This window comes from Mustela erminea, chromosome 18, assembly GCF_009829155.1.
Source record: "Mustela erminea isolate mMusErm1 chromosome 18, mMusErm1.Pri, whole genome shotgun sequence".
Classification (NCBI taxonomy): domain Eukaryota; kingdom Metazoa; phylum Chordata; class Mammalia; order Carnivora; family Mustelidae; genus Mustela; species Mustela erminea.
In genome coordinates, this window is record NC_045631.1 from 35777768 (window position 1) to 35797528 (window position 19761).

Genomic DNA, 19761 nt, shown 5'->3' on the forward strand with positions numbered 1-19761 from the left:
AAAAAATATGTGCTTTTTAAAAATTTTATGTTTGGTGCTCACTTTGGCAGCACATACAGTAAAAATTTTATGTTTGTTCAAAATCTTGTTTCTTTCAATAGTTATTCTTTTAATATGCTACAGTGCATATGTCAAGTTATATTGAAATTGAAATCCATGTTCACACAGCTAAAGTTTAGAGACTTCCATAGCTGTTCCATGCCTTTTTAAGCATTCAAGGAATATTCAAATTTTAAGAATTCAAAGTCCCAAGAAAAGTCATCAATGTTTTCTTGTCTACTTTTTCAAATTTACATTCTTTTAGATTGCTAACATACCTTTTCTTACTCTTTAAAATTTATTTTTTCTTATCCTATCATGTTAGTATCTAGCAAAGGCCTTTTGAATTTATGATTGAAATTTTGAATTTTACATGTTTTATTGCCATGTAAATGTAAAAGTCAAACTGTATATTACCAAAAACTAAATAGGATTATAGAATTTCTTATCAGTTTACATACTTGATATTCTTGAAGCATTTACTTCCATATTCAGCCTATCTTATGGCTCCTTATCCAAGATTTAAAATCAGTACTCTGATGGGGCACTTGGCTGGCTCAGTTAGTAGAGCATGGGACTCTTTGTCTCAGGGTTGTGAGTTTGAACTCCACGTACATAAAAATAAAATCTTTAAAAGGTAAATAAATAAAAAAAAATAAAATCAAAGTGCTCTGATTTTTCATTTTATTTGCTAATAGATGATTACATTAAGTAATGATACCAATAAATTAACAATCAAATGTAAGAGAAAATATCTTAGCATTCATTCTTTTTTTTTTTTTTTTTAAGATTTTATTTATTTATTTGTCAGAGAGAGAGCGAGAGCGAGCACAGGCAGACAGAGTGGAAGGCAGAGTCAGAGGGAGAAGCACGCTCCCCGCGGAGCAAGGAGCCCGATGTGGGACTCTATCCCAGGACGCTGGGATCACGACCTGAGCCGAAGGCAGCTGCTTAACCAACTGAGCCACCCAGGCGTCCCTCTTTTTTTTTTTTTTTTTAAAGATTTTTATCTATGTATTTGAGAGAGAGAGGAAGGGTGTGTGTTTGGGGGGGGATGCCGGCTGCTGGAGAAAGAGAAGCCGATTCCTGCTGAGCAGGGAGCCTGACATGGGGCTCAATCCCAGGACCCTTAGATTATGACCTAGATCATGACCTGAACCAAAGGCAGACACTAACTGAGCCACCCAAGTGCCCCATCTTTTAGCATTCTTTTATCAAAATCTGTAGGTACAGGAAATAAACATCTTAGTATTAAGTTAAATGAAATTACTTAGTTAATTTGAAAGTGATATTTACTGTGAATCCTTTGTAAAATGGGAAAACATCACCACATCAGAGTATGGTTTCTTCTTAAGTTTCATGTTAATTTCTTTGTTTCCCATTTTAGTGAATGGATTTCCCTAACGACCTTTTATTTTTATCAGCGGTCTTTTATCACCTCCTTCCCAATGCCTATATCCTAACGTGTGTTATTTATGTCAAAATTATATCTTTTAATAGCATCACATATTGTTGAAAAAAGTTTTTGCTATGCTAAGCAACATGTTGGCTACTTCTTTGGGCACCAGCATCCTTAAATGTAAGCATTTGCATATATTCCTTTGCCATTTAAAATTTTTTCATCCTTAATATTCTTTTGCATGGAACTGTGGGTAGTCTGATAAGTATGAAATTTCTACAAAAATGTTTCCCTTGTTAAAACACTGTTTTTATTTCAGATATTAGCCTTAAAATTTGCATATTTTTTTCTTTCTTCAAAATAGATGATCCATAATTATATGGAACACTTAGAAAGAACAAAACTTCATCAGCTCTCAGGGAGTGAACAACTAGAATCCACAGCTCATAGTAGAATTAGGTAAGCTTTGTCAAACATTTTGCCTTGAGAAAAATCGAAATAATCTGTTTGTTTCTGTTTCTCCCTGTTCTTTAATCCTGGAACAATAGTTAGGCTGATTCACAAAGCTCTCTCTCAAAAAGCATGGTTGGAATGCTATAGGAGAGAATAGCATAGAAAAATAGAAACAGCCTTCACTATTGAAAAGGTAAATCGTGAGCCATGCCATCTAAGCAGTGTATCGAGGTATTTTGATTGTTTTGTAATGCTCAATGGAGATTATACTAGGTTTAAATTTTTCTGATTTGTGGGGGTGCTGAAAATTGTCATTTCTCCTGTACAATTGGTTTAAAGTCCTTTTATTACTGAGAGGCATGTTTGAAAGGGTTAGACTTCTGTTTGATGTAGGAGTGTGAATAAATTATGTAGATCTCCCAAGCACTGTAGCCAATGAGCTAAGCCAGGACTCTTAGTGGAGAGGAAAATAGTTAATAGGCGGGCTGTCGCTCTGGATTGCTGCATAAATGCTAGGAGCAGCAGCTCTATGGTTATGAGGTGGGGAGAGCAGGATGACGTCATCGCTTCGGAGCTGCTGCAGGATGGAGTGGAAAGCTGCTGCTGATGGCATTGTTTTTGTGGCAGCAGCTGAATGACAGATCCTCACTACAAAGATACCCCTTTGGCCCCTGTGTAGGCCTCCTGGTTCGGGTGTTTCACCATGCCAGCACAGCGCCATGAGTCCTGGATGCATGCTGCTGTTTGTGTTTGGCTTTGTTGGCGGGGCGGTGGTCATTAATTCTGCTATCTTAGTGTCTCTCTCTGTTTTGCTGCTTGTGCACTTTTCTATTTCTACCGGTGTGCCAGCTCTGACGCAGAACCTACCAAGGATACTCAGGTACTCTAGTCTCTCTTAGAAGCCCCTGTTTAGTTGGTCTTTCTCACATTTTTAGCTTCACAGGTCTGCTTTGTAACCATTTCTGTTGCAGATTGAAACAATGGAAAATGGCCTGAAGCTAGGATTTTCTCTTCTTATTTGTAGTCATTTACAGGCCATCACCTAGGGATACGGCTTTGTCTTTGGAAACTACGACTTAAGAAAAGGATTTTCATATTGTACTTATGCATTAGTACAAGGTCAGTGTGGTTTTGTTTTAGGCAGAGTGTTCAGAGAGTGAAGGGAGAGCAAGAGTAAAACATTGGTCCAAGTTTATACAACCTCTGTGTTTAGCATCTGAGCATTTGGGGGCTAGTATCTTTTATGCTGAGACTTATAGTCAGGTAGACACAGGCCGTAGGTATTTTTTTTGTTCCGTTATCCTTTGATGGACATTTAGGCATCATTTTGCAATTTTTGATAGTAACTCCCGGGAACTGACAATTTAAATATTTTCTTTCTAAAAAAAAATCTATTTTAAGGTGAAAGGATTTAAACCTTTTAGGGCCAGGAATGCATTTTCCCCCTCATTATTTACACATCAAAGTTGTGAAAGCTTTACAAAGCCTATTCACTATTGTTTTGTCAGACGATGCCCTTTCTTTGTAGACTTGGGTGACAAATATCCGTGCCTGCTTGTGGGGGTAGTCATTAATCTCTGGAGCTTTGCTGCTGCTCACTCTGCTCACCCTGTAAGAACCGTCTTCTACATCTTCGATTTCAGGGTTGGGTGTCTTTTGTTTTCCAACTCCTTAAACTAAAGCCATCTGATTTGTTCAGATTTCCGCTTTGTTCCGCGGTTTTAAAGGAAGGTTCATGGTGTTGAGCTTTTATTATTTAAATGTTTACTTAAAATCCTCAGCTTGTGGATTTAGATAAATTAAGAGAAATTAAACTAGTAAGTTCCCTCAAGGTGTTCTTTTTATTCATTGGTCGGTTGGTGTTTAACATTAGTTTAAGGCCCAGAAGTCAGATTTCATCTGTGATCTAAAATTAGATACTTGGCCATTTATTTTCTTTCCTGATTTTATAAAAATTGTAAGAAATCTTACCACTTTTGTATATTTAATACACAAAAGATTAGTTTATATGTATATTTAGGCTTTTAGGAAATTAAAAAGTCCTTAACTCAAGAATATGTAAGATTAAAATAAGGCTAATTTGAAAGGGCTATGTAAGGTTTCGGTCTGTTGGAGATGGCAGTGCTGTGCTGTGCCACGCAGTGCTGTGCTGAGGGTGAGGGGAAGAGGCTTTGGAGCTGGGCCCCGAGGCTAGAAATGTTCTGCCACATGGGAGCTGTAGGACCTTTGGCAAGTTGCTTAAAATCTCTGTACCCAAGTTTCCTCCCCTGATGTTCTTACCCTTTGGATAGTTTTAAAAATCAAGTGTGAGATGATTATTTTTTATTTAATCTGTTGCAAGACATTTAGTAAGCCAAACAAGTAAATAATTTGTGGTCATTTATATATGCACCCCATTTTTAGCAGAACTGTTTTCCAGAACTCTGGCTATTTTACTGATAAAAATACCTTATGATTAAATTCAAAAAGTTCCTTGACACAAATTTGCTGATGATGTAATGGAAAAAAGATATCAAAGTCTTCAATATTAAGATTAAATTGTCAAGAAATAGGTAGGTTCCAAGGAAAGTATGTGGGCCTTGGATGGCAACGGGTCTGACTTTGAGCCCCATCTCTGTGAATTACTAGTGCTTAATGTCTCTGAACTTCACTTTTCCTACTCTGAAAACTGGGGAAATAATCCCTATTTCCATATGAAGATTAAATGAGATAATTAAACCATCTTTTGTGCTTGCTACATGGTGAATGTTGAACAATCTTTTTAAAATTTTATTAATGGTTATTTGTTTTAAATGTGTATAGAGCCAAGAACCTGTTTCAAAACATAATTGAGAATTTATTTATACACAGGTTACATTTAAATAACCAACTAAAAAATGAATATATGGAACTAAGTTTTTAAAAGAATATAACAAGGATTCTGATAGTTGAAGATGGCTTTGTTTCTAAACAGTGGCAGCATATTGAAACATTGAAACCCCCAGGGTTTAAACCTGTTACTTGATGTTTTTCCAAATGTATCCCCATTCTTTGGTTTCTTCCATGAGTTTCACTGAAGCACTTAAAATATGTACAGTACTAAACATGTGCACCAACATAATTTAGGACATAAACATTGAACTTTCAGGTTTTTTTTTTTTTAAGTAGGATTCTAACTGACTTGGATAATTACATGTCCTCTTTCCCTTCAACTCATGATTTCTTATCAGTAAATAAGGAGAAAAAAACTAGTATGTAGTAATATCGTTTTCAAGCTTTGAAACAGTGTGACCCAGAGCATCAGGACTTTCTTGATAGTCTCTGCAGAAAAATGCCCTTCCTCTAGAGCAGTTTCTAAATGATTAACACAAGCAGTATAAAGGAGAGTGAATTCTACTGGTATTTTGGATTGTACGCTTAGTTAACAGGAGTGGAAAAGCAAAACTTGGCTCCATAGCAGACTCTTTCATCCAGTAGTTTTATACTTTTTCTTTATTTGATATGTGTGAAAACAAATGTGTTGTCTGTCATTCATATAGGAAGATAATTCTAATGACTGGCCTGTGTTTTGATTTCTGTTAGCAGTGTGATGGATTTGCACGAAATCTATATTATCTTGCTTTTCTTTGCTTTTTGGGTTAGAGAGCTTTCCATTAAAGTATCCCATTAAATTCACACCGTTTTTGCTTAAGTTATTCAGATATGTTAAAAAATAAAAAGCCATTTAGTAGTTCTTAGATCCTTACATTATTGGTTCTCAAAATACCGTCCCCCAGCCCCAAATTGAGGGACAAACAATCAGACAACAACTTTTTATTTTGTCAAGTATGGACGTTAAAACAAAATTTGCTTTCTAGTCATTGTCATCATCATTTGATGAAAGAAAGAGATTTAAAATCAAAGTAGCAGAAAAGATGTAGAAAAAGGTCCACCCATCATTTTCAGGAAAGAACAGGTTTTGTGATATATGGAAATGTTTATGTGTACAATATGGCCTATATCATCCAATAAGGATATAATAAAGAATGTCTCTTCACTATGAACTTAGGAAAACTTTATTGATGAGCCAGCCTTAAGGAATTATTGGTCTAAACAGATTAGCTGAGTAGTTACTTTACTTTTTGTCATTTGGTTGTTCTGGAAGCTCATAGACACAAACTTATATTTGTTTTTAAAGTCTAGCCTTTTACTGTGCAGCCTACCTGCATTTAAATTTTCCTAAATCAAATAGGTAAAGTACCAAGTATAAAGAAATGATGAATAATTAGCTAATAGGGAAAAGTCCTGTTTTATTTCTTTGTGTAAGGAGACCTTTAACCAGGCGCAATCTCTCAATCCTTTCCCTTCACCCAATCTTTAAGAAGGAGTTCTGACAGTTTTACTAATCACTAAGGTAATTAGGAATGGGAGAGCATATCCTTTGTGTTAAGTGAAGGCCAATGTCAAGAGACTTAAGTTTCTTGTTACAAAAATGAGCTTTCAGAATAAAGGACTTATTTAGTAAAACTGAATATTTTCCCACTTTTTTTCCCCCCACGTTTATTTATAATCTCAGTGTTTCTGTTCTAATTTACATTCTTACCAGTAGAGGTATGTATTCCGGGAGGTTCCAAAGCTTTAGTGTCCTTTTTTTTTTTTTTTTTTTTTTGGCCAGTTTCTACTTTTTTGGGTTAATGACCCAGGACAACCTCTTCCTAGCCTGGTTGCCATCCTCTAAAAAGCCCTTTTTTATTTGTAATCTAGGTATCACCAAAGGATATGTTTCTTGTTGAAATTCTGTTAGTATTAAAATTGTAACTCTTTTTGTTCATTGAAATTTCCCACAAAACATTGGAAACCCTACAGTCTTTTATAGAATTTTTGGGCTGCCTTGTTTGGAAAAACTAACAATGGTGTTCTCACATGAACTGTGATTGAAAGGAAGGCATGTATTGGTTCTGTAGAAAAGCTTTCCTGCTATTAAGGATTAAAACTCTTGGAGTTTATTTTGCCACTTAATCAGTAGTCCTGATTTAAATTATACATCGATTTTCTGTTAGGCAGAAAAGATGCACCCCGAAGAGGCTTGGGCAAATAACTAGGTATTGGTTTGAGGATTTGGGAAGTGTAGAAGCAAGGATGGGATTCACTTTCAAAGGAGGAGGTTGCCAGTTTTCCTAGGGCTAATGTAAGCATGAGTGAAAATTTAGTAGCTTTTGTCCCTGTGAAACCAGACCAGAGACTGCTCCGTAAGGGAAGAACTCATCAGTAACTTGCAAGATTTCCTAAACTATTAGTTTACTACTTTTCCTAGTTAATTTTTTGGGGCTAATTTGAACTTCTGAGAGTATCCTTTTTCTTTGTAAGTGTACTTGTCTAGATAGGCAGATGTTATTTTTTAAGCGTGATTATTCTAAAACAGTGACATCCCAGGCTTATTACTTATAGTCATGATGAACAGAAATTAAAAAGGAATGAATGAATGCTTAATTTTTTTCTCCCCTCTTCAATAGAAAAGAACGTCCTATATCATTAGGGATTTTCCCATTACCTGCTGGAGACGGATTGCTTACACCTGACACTCAGAAAGGTGGTGAGACCCCTGGATCAGAGCAATGGAAATTTCAGGAATTAAGTCAACCTCGTTCTCATACTAGCCTGAAGGTAAGCTTCATTCTGCCAAAATCTTCAGTTTACATTGTATAAACTTTCGTATCCAAATTGAAGTACTAGATAGCTAAAACATAAAAAAATGAAAGTTTGTATACATGTTATCATGGAAAACTAATGCCTTTTATTTATCTTTTGCCTTTTTTTTAAATTGGAAATGAGTTCTTCCCAAAGAGTTGGGTTTTTCCTATTCTTTTTCAAGTTATATAGGAAAACAAAAGTCAAGCATTTTTATATCTTGATTAATATACTAATGACACTAATTACCAACATTTCTATTTGATTTAGGCTATTTTGATATTTATTTGGTCATACAAGTTTTAAGTGGGATAACTAATGAATATAATAATGTTTTTTAGAATTTAAAATCATTGGGGGACGCCTGGGTGGCTCAGTTGGTTAAGCAGCTGCCTTCGGCTCAGGTCAGATCGAGTCCCACATTGGGCTCCTTGCTCGGCAGGGAGCCTGCTTCTCCCTCTGCCTCTGTCTGCCATTCTGTCTGCCTGTGCTCGCTCGCTCTCCCTCTCTCTCTGACAAATAAATAAAATCTTTAAAAAAAAAAAAAAATCATTGGTACCCGAAATCCTTGGCTCACTGTTGGAAGCTTCACAATTTAGTAAGGCTTCATTTTATTTTTTTTAAAACGTGATTTTTTTTTTCCCTCAAACCTCTTCATAAAGCAATATCCAAAAGTATATTGTGTTTAGGTAAAAAGCCCTAGTGTTAGTTCATTATAGATTATACTTTTGACTAAGAACATACCATCAAATATAAGTATAATTAATAATATACTGTAAGAGGGAAGATATACTAATAGTTTAAAAAGTATTTAAAGTTGGGGCACCTGGCTGGCTCAGAAGAGCATGCAGCTCTTGATCTTGAGGTCTTAAGTTTGAGTCCCATGATGGGAGTGTAGAGATTACTATATACCTACATACATATATATGTATACATACATAAACTTAAAAAAATTAAAATTATATTCTATATCTTATAAAGTCAATTTTTGTAAAGAGAATATTGATTATAAAAGAATCTTGTATTATAACATCTATCATAATACGGGCCACCTCTAATGAATACAAATAAATTACATCTTATCTCCTTTTCTTCCTTCTTTTTTTCCAAAGTACTTATTATGGTCTAAGTGCTTAAAGATAGCCCTTCTACTTTTAAAATATTAAGTCATTTACTTTATTACTTTGTCTGTTTCTCTCCATTCAGAAAGTAATGTCCATGTGGTGTATTTGCTGCTGTAGCAGTTTGTCGTGGCCACTCAGAAGGTGTTTGCTGAATGAATTAGTTTTAGATGTTAGGAAGACTTTTTTGGGATAATATAAATGGTCTCTCAGCCCTAGTAGGTAGATGCATTTTGATTCATTTCACTGCCTTTTGAAATGTGCTCAAAACAGTAAGCAATCAATAAATATTTGATAGCTTTTCTCCCACTGAAAAGTCTTTTTAAAAAATTATTTATTTATTTATTTGACAGAGAGAGAGATCACAAATAGGCAGAGAGGCAGGCAGAGAGGGGGGGAGCAGGCTCCCTGCTGAAGAGAGAACCCTGGCCGTGATCGTATAGTGGTTAGTACTCTGCGTTGTGAACAGAGAACCCTATGCTGTGAGGGGCTTGATTCTAGGACCCTGGGATCATGACCTGAGCCTGAGGCAGAGGCTTTAACCCACTGAGCCATCCAGGCGCCCCCTGAAAAGTATTTTTAACATTAAGACTGACCTCCCCCTTTCTCCCGCTCTTTTGTTTGTTGCTCAGTTTATGAGAAGCTAATCATGCAGCCAGCTGCTCAGTATCAGTCCCCAGTGATGCTGCTAGGAAATGCTCTAATTCTTTACTCCTCCTGCCACACTGGCTTCTTTTTTAAAAACCTGCCTTTAGGTTTACTAGGTCTTCCAAAACACCCATCCCTCAATTCGCCTACTTACCATATCCCTTTCCCAAAACAAAATTAAGTAGGAGGAATACTTTTAGTACATCAAAAATGTATACCATATGGTAACTATATTTTAATTATATTCCAAAAAGGAACTTTAAAGAGAAGATTATTATAATTCTCTTGTTGCTTTAATCCAGCAACATACTGTGACAGAACTTTATTGAAAGTTATAAACTGATTAATAGGTTGTTAATATGTACTTAAGCCTGAGAGGTTTTATTTGTATCCTCTTTAGAGATATGAAGACAAGTATTTCCCAGAGAGTTTCTAGAATAAAATCCTCTCTCTCTTTCTTTCTCTACTCCGATCACAGAGCCACTAAATGAGATAAAGGCTCTCATTCCTAGGAGCCGAGTGGTGTATTACAAAAGAGCAAAAGTCAGATTTGTAAAGTATGTCTAATAATTAGGACATACTTTATTATTTACCTGGCCTCTTGTTATAAATCAGACGTCTTTCTCTAACTTTATGAAAGGCTAGGAGTTGGGTTTAAGAGTTCACTTATTTAAAAAAAAAAAAAAAAAAAAAAAAGAGTTCACTTATGGACCATGTCTCTTATACCCACTGGTCTTGGTGTCCTTGTGTGATAGGAAGTAGGCTAGTCTGATTTAAAGTTTTCTACAACTTCCATTTCTCTGAGAATTTGGGGGATGACCTGGCTGTATTTAGGGCATGCTTTGCCTTTGTTATAAAAAAATTGAAAGTGAGAATTATAATCAAGATTAATTTTACTAGCACATTTTCCTGTGAGGTAAGGTTAAGGTGAAAATGTTCTGCGAGAAAACCATATGATGGGGTTATAACCTTTAAGGAAACAGAACTATGGGAAGCTTTGTGCCAGAAGAGTGGCAATAGAGGGGATTTGCCAATGATTGTAATCTTATGGTCCTTCTTTGTTGCTGTATTGCAAATTTCTCACTGTGAGAGAAGAGTTGTAGCCTATAGGGTATTGTATCTTCAGGTACTGGAAAATCTTCCAGGAATGATGCATCTAGAAAAGTATATGCGTAAAAAGAAGTGTTCATACATACCGTGCCTCCCTGTATCATATTCTTCTGGGAGAGATTAACAAATAAATAAAGCAATAGATTTAAAATATTGAGATGTACTACTGTGCGTGTGTGCACACATGGACGTGTGTGTGTGATGTACTATTTTAAAAAAGCAAGATAAGGGGCGAGAGTAAGTAGGGTGGAATGCTTGCTTTAGGGTGGCAAAAAGGAAGGCTTCTTGGACAAGGTGGTAAGCACCCTGATGCGAAGGATGTACAAGCGCATGGAAAGGCCCCGTGGCAGGGGCAGACTGGAATGTTGGAGAAATGGTTGTTTCACCCAGCCTCTCCTTTGAGACCTTTAGTCTTAACTGCTGTGCTGACGTGCCTTTTGTCAGGTTTACCCTCTAAATATAATTGGAAATTCTCATTCTCACCCTGCCTTGTAGCAGCATTTGACACGTTTGAATACTTTCTGCTTCTTGAAATGCTGTCTTCATTTTGCCCCCAGGACACTGCATCCCCTTATGGGTCCTGGACTTCTTCAGTTGGAGTTCCCCAGAGCTTTAAGCTTCTCTCTACATAATCCGGGTAGCTCAGGTTCCATGTCTGCAAATGCCCTCCATCCATTGGTCACCAATTTGAATCTCTGACCCTGACGCTTTTCCTGAACTCTGTGCTGCTGAATCCATTTGCATTCTTTTATAGTTTTCCCACATATATATTTATGTCCTGCTTAGGTCACCACTAGTAGGAATAACCTTCTTTGATGGCTAATCAGAATGCCACAGCTTACACAAAGCCTCATCTGACACCCCATTAATGGCCCTCAGATCTAGTTTAGAGATCAGTAGAAAGCAGAGGAGTTTATATTGCATCATTAGCAGAGATGTCTTACTGGGGGTGCTTCTAGTGAAATAGGTAAAAAGCAACTTGTGTTGAGTCACCCCTGCGGTTCTGTCAAAAATGTATTATAAAAGTGCTAAAGGTGGAGGCACCTGGGTGGCTCAGTGGGTTAAGTCTCTGTCTTCAGCTTGGGTCATGATCTCAGAGTCCTGGGATCGAGCCCTGCCTCAGGCTCTCTGCTCAACAGGGAGCCTGCCTCTTTGCCTACTTGTGATCTATCATAAATAAATAAAATCTTTGGGGGAAAAAAAGTGCTAAAGGTGGGAATGAGCAAAAAACATTAAGGTAGGATTGTTCATCCAACTGAATTATATTCCCAAATAAGAGGCAAAGAAGGAAGGAACTGGAGAAGAAAAGGCCAAGAATAACCTGAGACAGTCCTGAAGAAGAACAGTAAGAAAAAGAACTTGCCCTGCTAGATAGTAAAGGTTTCTATAAAGCTGTAATTACTTACATGTTGTAGTATTGCATTATCTGCCCTTCCTCTTTCCTTTCTGCACAGTTGAGCCTGGAAGCTGGTCAGTAGGGCAAAGCAAGGTTAAGCATCCATAGGGTGAAGTGGGGTGGGGATGGGGCAGGTATATATAACCTGAGCAAGGTCAGGAGTATATCCATCTGGGGAGGCTGGTGTAGAGTCAGGGCCCCAACAGTTGAAGGACATCCATGCAAAGGGGCAGCCTGGGTGTTAGATCTTAATCAGGGTGATGAGGGCTTCCCCGAGGAAAGGCAGTCCAGGCATAGGGTGTGGGAGCTTGAGCAGGTGAGGAGGGGAGCATCCACAGAGTGGGAATGGGTGGGCAACCTGGAATGGTGAAGCAGAAGATGTACAGGGAAAGAAAAGCATTGGCTGGAAGTGGCAGAGAAGAGAGACCATAAAAGACTGTGGCCTCAGATATTCAAAGGACAAGAGAACTTGAGAAGGGAAGCCGTTGTTAGCAGTCATCTGGTTTGGATAAGTCAAGTACAACGAGGAGTGAATTTGTCAATTTGTAGGTATAGGTTTGCGCGGTTTAAGTTGCAGGACCATTAACAGGAGTGAGCATGAGTCAGAAAAGGAGGAACGAGAAAGTGTCAGGACTCAAGACAGGTGGTTGTAATGGGAAAAGGGTAACTTGAGCCAGGAGAGTGGTAGAAATGCTACTCTTAGAATGGGAGACTCTGGGTTGTGTGCTTTCAAGAGTCCAGTAGAAAGAGAAATTGAAAACAAGGGAGTGAAGGACGATCATTGATACATCAGAATCGTGGAGGGAGGGATCTACTAAAGTCTACTTTGTTGATGGGACGCCTCAGTTTTTCCTAGTTCTTTGCTATTATAAACAATGCCGTATGGAATTATACATAATTATGTACTTTTATTTATGATTCCCGTAAGTGGGATTGCTGAATCAAAATGTGTATTTCAGATTTTGATGGATATGCCAAATTGCCTGCCAAAACCCATTTGTCCTTTCACCCAGCGATGTTGTTCAAATTCTTTATCGCTTTACACGTTTAGAGTTCAGATGGCCCTTCCTTGTGTCCAAATATGGAAAGAGAATGATGTGTTTTAGGTATCATTTTAAGAATCCTGTACATAGAATTTTCATGCTGTTTTCCAGACCTTGGTTGGTGTCAATTTGCCAGTGATTTCACAGATGCCATCTAGTTTCTTTCTTTCTTCTTAAGATTTTATTTTTTTAGTTATTTGACAGAGATCACAAGTAGGCGGGGGGGGGGGGCGCGAGGGGAGCAGGCTCCCTGCCTAGTAAAGCGCCTGATGCGGGGCTAGATCCCAGGACTCTGGAATCATGATCTGAGCCAAAGGTAGATGCTTAACCCATTGAGCCAGCCAGGCGCCCCAACCATCTAGTTTCACATATACACACATGGATGTGTGTGCACCTGTATGTGTTTATGCACCTGTGCATGCCTAAAGATGGATGTGTGAGTGGCTACATATTGGATATATACTCCCTCAAAATATTTTCTTCTTTGAAGGGTCTCCTTCAAAGGTGATTGTTAGTAGAATGTGACTTTTAGAACTGAGAAAAATAATTTCAAATAAAAAGCAATTGGATGGATGCCTACTTGTCAAAATTTTAAGAGTTCTTCTGAAACCCTATGACTTGAAATTCTTGAGTAGAAGGCTGTGAGCAGCTCTTGTCAGCAGGGTTTGGTATGTAAAGCCAGTGGTCAATGTGTGCTGCATTCTTCAGGGGATGTGCTTAGCATACAGAACAGGACATGGCTAAATAGAGCCAGCATTCTTGTTCAGAAGAATTTTCCATCCTCCTCCATTTGTGGCTAACAATTTAGTTCCTCTCTCTTTAGTTTTACCAAACTTGGATTTCTATAGTAGTTGAAACTTAACTCCTGTTTCTTTTGTGATTAAGATTCCTATTATAAAATGTGTAACTAAACATTTCTAAAATATTAAAGCTCTCAATTTTTTAACTTTCTTTTGAAATATTTTAGACTTTAAGAAAAGTTGCAAAAACAGTGTAGCGTTCCTTTGTACTCATCACCCATCATCAGCAAGTGTTAACTACCATAGTGTATACCATTATTAAAACTAAGACACTTGACATTGGTACAATATTATTAGCTAAACTGTAGGCTTATATTTGGGTTTTATGAGTTTTCCCTGTTACTGTCTTCTGTTCCAGGATCCAGTCCAGGATCCCACATTGGTTGAGCTTTGTCTTCTTGGTTTCTTCTAACATGTGATAGTTCCTCAGTCTTGATCTTGGGCCATAAGGAGCATTGGCTAATTATATTGTAAAATGGCCCACAGATTGACCTTCTCTAATGATTTCTCATGATTAGATTGAGATCATATATTTTTGGCAAGAATACTGCAGAAGCAATATGCCTTAGTGGTGGTTATTAACCTTGACTGCTTGGTTTAGCCGGTGTGTGCTAGATTTCTCTGCTGTAGTTACTGTTTTTCCCTTATAATTAATAAGGATCTTGGGGGTGGGGTGCCTGGGTGGCGCATTGGTTAAGCCTCTGACTCTTGGTTTTGGCCTAGGTCTTGATCTCAGGGTTGTGAGTTTGAGCCCCGCAGCTGGCTCTGCACTCAGCAGGGAGTCTGCTTGAGATTCTCTTATTCTCTCTCCCTCTGCCCTTCCCCCTTGCTCTTGTGCATGCATGTGCACACTCTCTCTCTCTAAATTAATAAATTTTTTAAAAAGTATCTTGGTAGATACACTTCGAGAATGTGCGAATATCGTGTTTTTCTTCAAACTTTTATCCACTTATTTTAGTATCCGTGACTGGATCTTAACGGTTATTACTGTGATGTTCCAATGGTTATTTTCTATTTTCTTCGTGGAATTCTTCTCTAAGTGTGAGGCCTTCCTCCTGCCCTTCTTTCCTTTCTTCCTTTTTTGTTTGAACTCATGGACATCTATTTTATTCTGTAGGTTATACACACATGGATATGTGTTTATGCACCTGCGCATGCCTAAAGATGGATGTGTGAGTGGCTACACATTGGATATATACTCCCTCAAAATATTTTTCTTCTTTGAAGGGTCTCCTTCAAAGGCAATTGTTAGTAGAATGTGACTGTCATTTATTTTATTGCTCTAATTGTTCCAGCTTTGGAATCAGGAGCTTTTTCCGGTAGACTTATATATCTTTTCAACATTCCCCATACTTTTTTGAGTATTTCCTTCCCGGCACCATAAGATGCTCCAGGCTCTTAGTGTTTTCTGTGTCCCAGCCCTATAGTCTGCCGCTGCTCCCGGGAGCCCTGGTTCTTATATTTAGGAACCAAGATCTAGGCACTAAATGTGCTTGTTGCTTGAAATGTGATTGTTTCTAGGCTCTTTCTTTGATGTTTATGTTGTGGTTTTCCATTCATTTATATTGTGTATTATGTCCTTTTGGATTTTTGTATTTGTGTTTAGAATAGGATAAAATAAAATAGAATTTTAAGAAAAATGGATTGTATGTTTTAATATATCATGATTTCGCTTGTGACAAAGGATAACGATTTTCTTCTGTACCTTCAGTTTTTATTTGTAAACTTTACTACTCACATATATCCTCATTTGATAAGTTCAGGAAACATCCACAGCTCTGTGTTGGGGTTTGAAGAGAGAAACAGTTACAAGTATATTCCTTTTAATTTTTTAGTATTTTCTCCCTGTTTATTTATTCATTTGTTCATTTGTTCCTTCATCTTTGTTGAGGTATAATTGACAAAATTATGAGATACAGGGGACTGGAACCAGATCTTTCTTAGTGGGTGTTTAAAGTGAGTTTTTTTTTTTTTTTTCTTTTTGACATATTTACTGGGTTGTGTGTTACCTAAGATGCTAATGTTTGTTGAGAACGGAAATTGGTAAATATCTAAATAATACTATCTGAAAATGATGGTTTTTAAAGCTTGTGTTTCAAAGGTGGCTTCTTTTGAAGTAATTGACAACATAAGCATTTATTATATTCTTATTGATATTAAATATTTAAACAAGCTTTTAGAATAGGAAAAATAACTTTAATAATTACCTGTTGAAAACAAATTACCTTCTTTTTGCATTATATAATATTTATTGAGTGCCCACTATGCCAGATACTAGAAGTGATATTATAGTGTTCTCAGAGTCCAAATATTTTATAAAACAGGATTAATTTTTAAATGTTAATGCAGTTTCCCAATTTTAAATAATATTAAACAATCTAGACCAAAAATAAAGTTTCTCCAACTCTAAATTCCACTACTTTCCCCCAGGCATTATGAGTAGTTGGTATATCTATCCTTTAGATCTTTTTCTTCTACATATGCACATAGATAATACACACTCATAATATCTTTGTAAGATAAATGCTATATGCTTTAAGTATTTTCCTACTTTTTGTTTTTCATGAAAAAATGTGTGTTTGCAGTCTTTCCATTTTTATACAGAGAGCGAGCCATCCAATCCCCCCACCAGCTTTTGATAAATTGAATAGTTGAGAAGGGTTAAAGATGATGATAACCCAGAAGCGGAGATCATGTAAACAAACCTTGAGAGGCTGTTTGGTTTCTATAAAGTGAATCATGCATTGCTTATCTGTGGCTTTTTGAGAGAATTAACAGAGAGCCCACAGCCATATTTTAATCTTTCAAGAAGACTTTGATGAGTTTCCAGACCAAGAATATTTAGAGCTTCTGCTTGCTTTGTGTTTTAAGAGAAACATTTGTCTCAGGGCGCCCGGGTGGCTCAGGTCGTCATCCCAGGGTCCTGGAATGGAGCCCTTCATCAGGCTCCCTGCTCAACAGGGAGCCCGTTTCTCCCTCTCCCTCTGGTGCTCCCCCTGCTTGTGCAGGGACTCTCTCTCTCTCTCTGACAAATAAATAACTGAAGTATTTAAAAAGGGGGGGGCACTTGGGGGCTCATTCGTTAAGCATCTGCCTTTGGCTCAGGTCATGATCCCAGGGTCCTGGGATGGAGCCCTGCATTGGGCTCCCTGCTTGGCGGGAAGCCTGCTTCTCCCTCTCCCACTCCTGCTGCGTGTGTTCCCTCTCTCACTGTCTCTCTCTCTCTGTGTCAAATAAATAAATAAAATCTTAAAAAAAAAAAAAAAAAAAAGACATGTGGCCCCTGAACCATATCTCTTAAACTAGAGGGTTGAAGGAGGTGTTTTTATCTTATTTCGTGTATGTGTCTTGTACTTTCTTAAAGACTTAAAGTCTGTTAATTAACATATAATGTATTATTAGTTTCAGAGGTAGAGGTCAGTGATTCATCAGTCTTACATAATACCCAGTGCTTATTATATCCCATGTCCTCCTTAAAGTCCATCACCCAGTTACCCCATCCTCCACCCTCTCCCCTCTAGTAATTCTCAGTTTGTTTCCTATGATTAAGAGTCTCTTGTTGTTTGTCTCTCTTTCTGATTTCGTCTTACTTTATTTTTCCCTCCTTTCCCCCATACTCCTCTATTTTGTTTCTTAAATTCCACATGCATGTGGAACCATATGGTAATTAGTCTTTCTCTGACTTACCTCACTTAGCATAATACCCTCTAGTTGCATCCACATCACTGCAAATGACAAGATTTCATTTTTTGTTGGCTAAGTAGTATACCATTGTATGTGTATGTATGTGTCTATACACACACCACATCTTCTCTATCCATTCATCCGGTGTTGGACATCTGGGCGCTTTCCATAGTTTGACTATTGTGGACATTGCTGCTATGAACATTGGGGTTCAGATGTACCTTCAGATCACTACATTTGTATCTTTAGTGTAAATACCCAGTAGTGCAATTGCTGGGTTATAGGGTAGCTCTGTTTTCAACTTTTTGAGGAGCTTGAAGGAGATGTTTTTAAGCCAAATCAAAACAAACCCCCCAAGCCCTCATTTTAACATAGTAGATTACAAATATCTTATTATCCTGAGAGCTAGAGCAAGCCAAAGATACTTAGAAATATGCTAACACCTAGTAAATACAGGATCTTCTTTTCTCTTGTATATTCTTTTCTTCTTCCCAGGTCAGCAGTAGTCCTGAACCGCTGAAGGCTATAGAACAGGAGGTGAGAATGGTGTTTCAACTCACTGTACAAAAAGTATAGAAACTCAATTAACTATTGGTTACTTATTCAGCTGCTATTATGAAGACATCTAGTGCTCAGTTTGAAAGACTACTGATGTTTTTCACTGAAATACAAGAGAACATTGTTTCTGTGGTGGTTGCTAGTTCTTTACTGTAATCTATAAATTACTCCTCCCCTAAAGACAGCATTTTAAAATAAAGGAGAGGAGGGTGCCTCTCGGTCAGTTGGTCATGATCCCTGGGTCCTGGAATGGAGCCCCATGTCGGGCTTCATGCTCAGCAGGAGAATCTGCTTCTCCCTCTCCCTCTGCCTGTTGTTCCCCTGCTTGTGTACATGCATGCTCGCTCTCTCTGTCAAATAAATCTTTTTTTTTTTTAAGATTTTATTTATTTATTTGACAGAGATCACAAGTAGGCAGAGAGGCAGGCAGAGAGAGAAGAAGGGAAGCAGGCTCCCTGCTGAGCAGAGAGCTCGACGAGGGGCTCGATCCCAGGACCCTGCGATCATGACCTGGGCCGAAGGCAGAGGCTTAACCCACTGAGCCACCCAGGTGCCCCAAATAAATAAAATCTTTATCAATAAGATAAAGTAGAGAAAATGTAAGTAAATCCTATGAAAATTCAGCCGGTTTCCATCTATCCAGCTTAAGGAAGGGGACACACAAATACCCTTGCACAAATTTGCACAAATACCTTCCTCAGGACATAATGTATATAACTCGTATGGATCCTGGAGACAGCCCCAGTGTGTCATTATACTGTAGGCTGTCTCCCTGGTTGAACAGATTTCTTAAGCTTCGGTCAGGGCACTGTTCAGCTTTAGTCAGCAAACATCTGTTGTGAGCCTTCTTCATGTCAGGCTTGATACCCTGGGCATTCAGGATATAAGAACAAGGCTTTTTCCCCCACTCACTGTGGGTTAGGTCCCCTACCCACCCAGGTCCATGGAAACCTTTCAGCTGATCTGTGACAGTGAAAGTGTCCCCTTTCTTCAAAAATACCCTCAAGGTTAGGAGAGTCATACCTTTCCTTTAATAATCATAATTTTCTCAAACCTACAGTATAATTACAAGTAGGCAGAGAAGCAGACCGAGAGAGAGGAGGAAGCAGGCTCCCCGCCGAGCAGAGCCCAATGCGGGGCTCGATCCCAGGACCCTGGGATCATGACCTGAGCGGAAGGCAGAGGCTTTAACCCGCTGAGCCACCCAGGCGCCCCACATCTAGATTTATTTCATCTAATTGTGTCTAGAATTAGGGTTCTTAGTGTTTCTTTGGGTCACAAAGTCCTTTAGGAATCATAGTTAATGAAACTTTCCAGAAAATATATGTACACATAGAATTTTGTGGTTCTGTTATGCCATAGAGTTGTGAATCAAGAGAGCTTAACCACTGCTTTAGACATTTTACTTTTACTTGTGGGGAAAGAAATATAAACATAAAAGTTAAAATATAAGGTGCTAAATTTTAGAGTGGGGATGCATGGGGCTGGTTTTTGTAATTTTGTCTTTTCTTTCATTAGGCTTAAAATCTTTGAATCATAAAAAACAGGCTTATGTAATAGGGTTGCTTGCCCCTTTATTTAGCTTATTTCAAATGAAGGCAGGCAGGCTACTTAGGAAAGCTCTACACTGGAGCCTTTCTTTACTTCTGTCAAGATTTTATTTTATTTTTTATATTTTATTTATTTGACAGACAGAGATCACAAGTAGGCAGAGAGGCAGGCAGAGAGAGAGGGGGAAGCAGGCTCCCCGCTGAGCGGAGAGCCCAATGCGGGGCTTGTTCCTAGGACCCTGAGACCATGACCTGAGCCGAAGGCAGAGGCTTTAACCCACTGAGCCACCCAGGCGCCCCCTGTCAAGATTTTA

At 38.0% G+C, this 19761-nt stretch overlaps 1 protein-coding gene across 10 annotated transcripts in view; it reads left to right on the plus strand.

The window, feature by feature from the left end:
* SPAG9 (sperm associated antigen 9) overlaps positions 1 to 19761 on the plus strand; it is a 140158-nt gene that overhangs the window by 57953 nt on the left and 62444 nt on the right. For 6 of the 10 annotated variants that reach the window (XR_004280899.1, XM_032322859.1, XM_032322861.1 and 3 more), the window contains 2 exons: positions 1803 to 1897; positions 7363 to 7513. Coding sequence is in view for 9 of the 10 variants with exons in the window: in XM_032322859.1 (XP_032178750.1) it covers positions 1803 to 1897; positions 7363 to 7513 (246 nt within the window). In the remaining variant the exon portion in view is untranslated. Of the gene's footprint in view, positions 1 to 1802; positions 1898 to 2298; positions 2772 to 7362; positions 7514 to 19761 lie in introns of those variants that run through there. The other 4 variants (XM_032322863.1, XM_032322865.1, XM_032322864.1 and 1 more) reach the window with 4 other exon arrangements.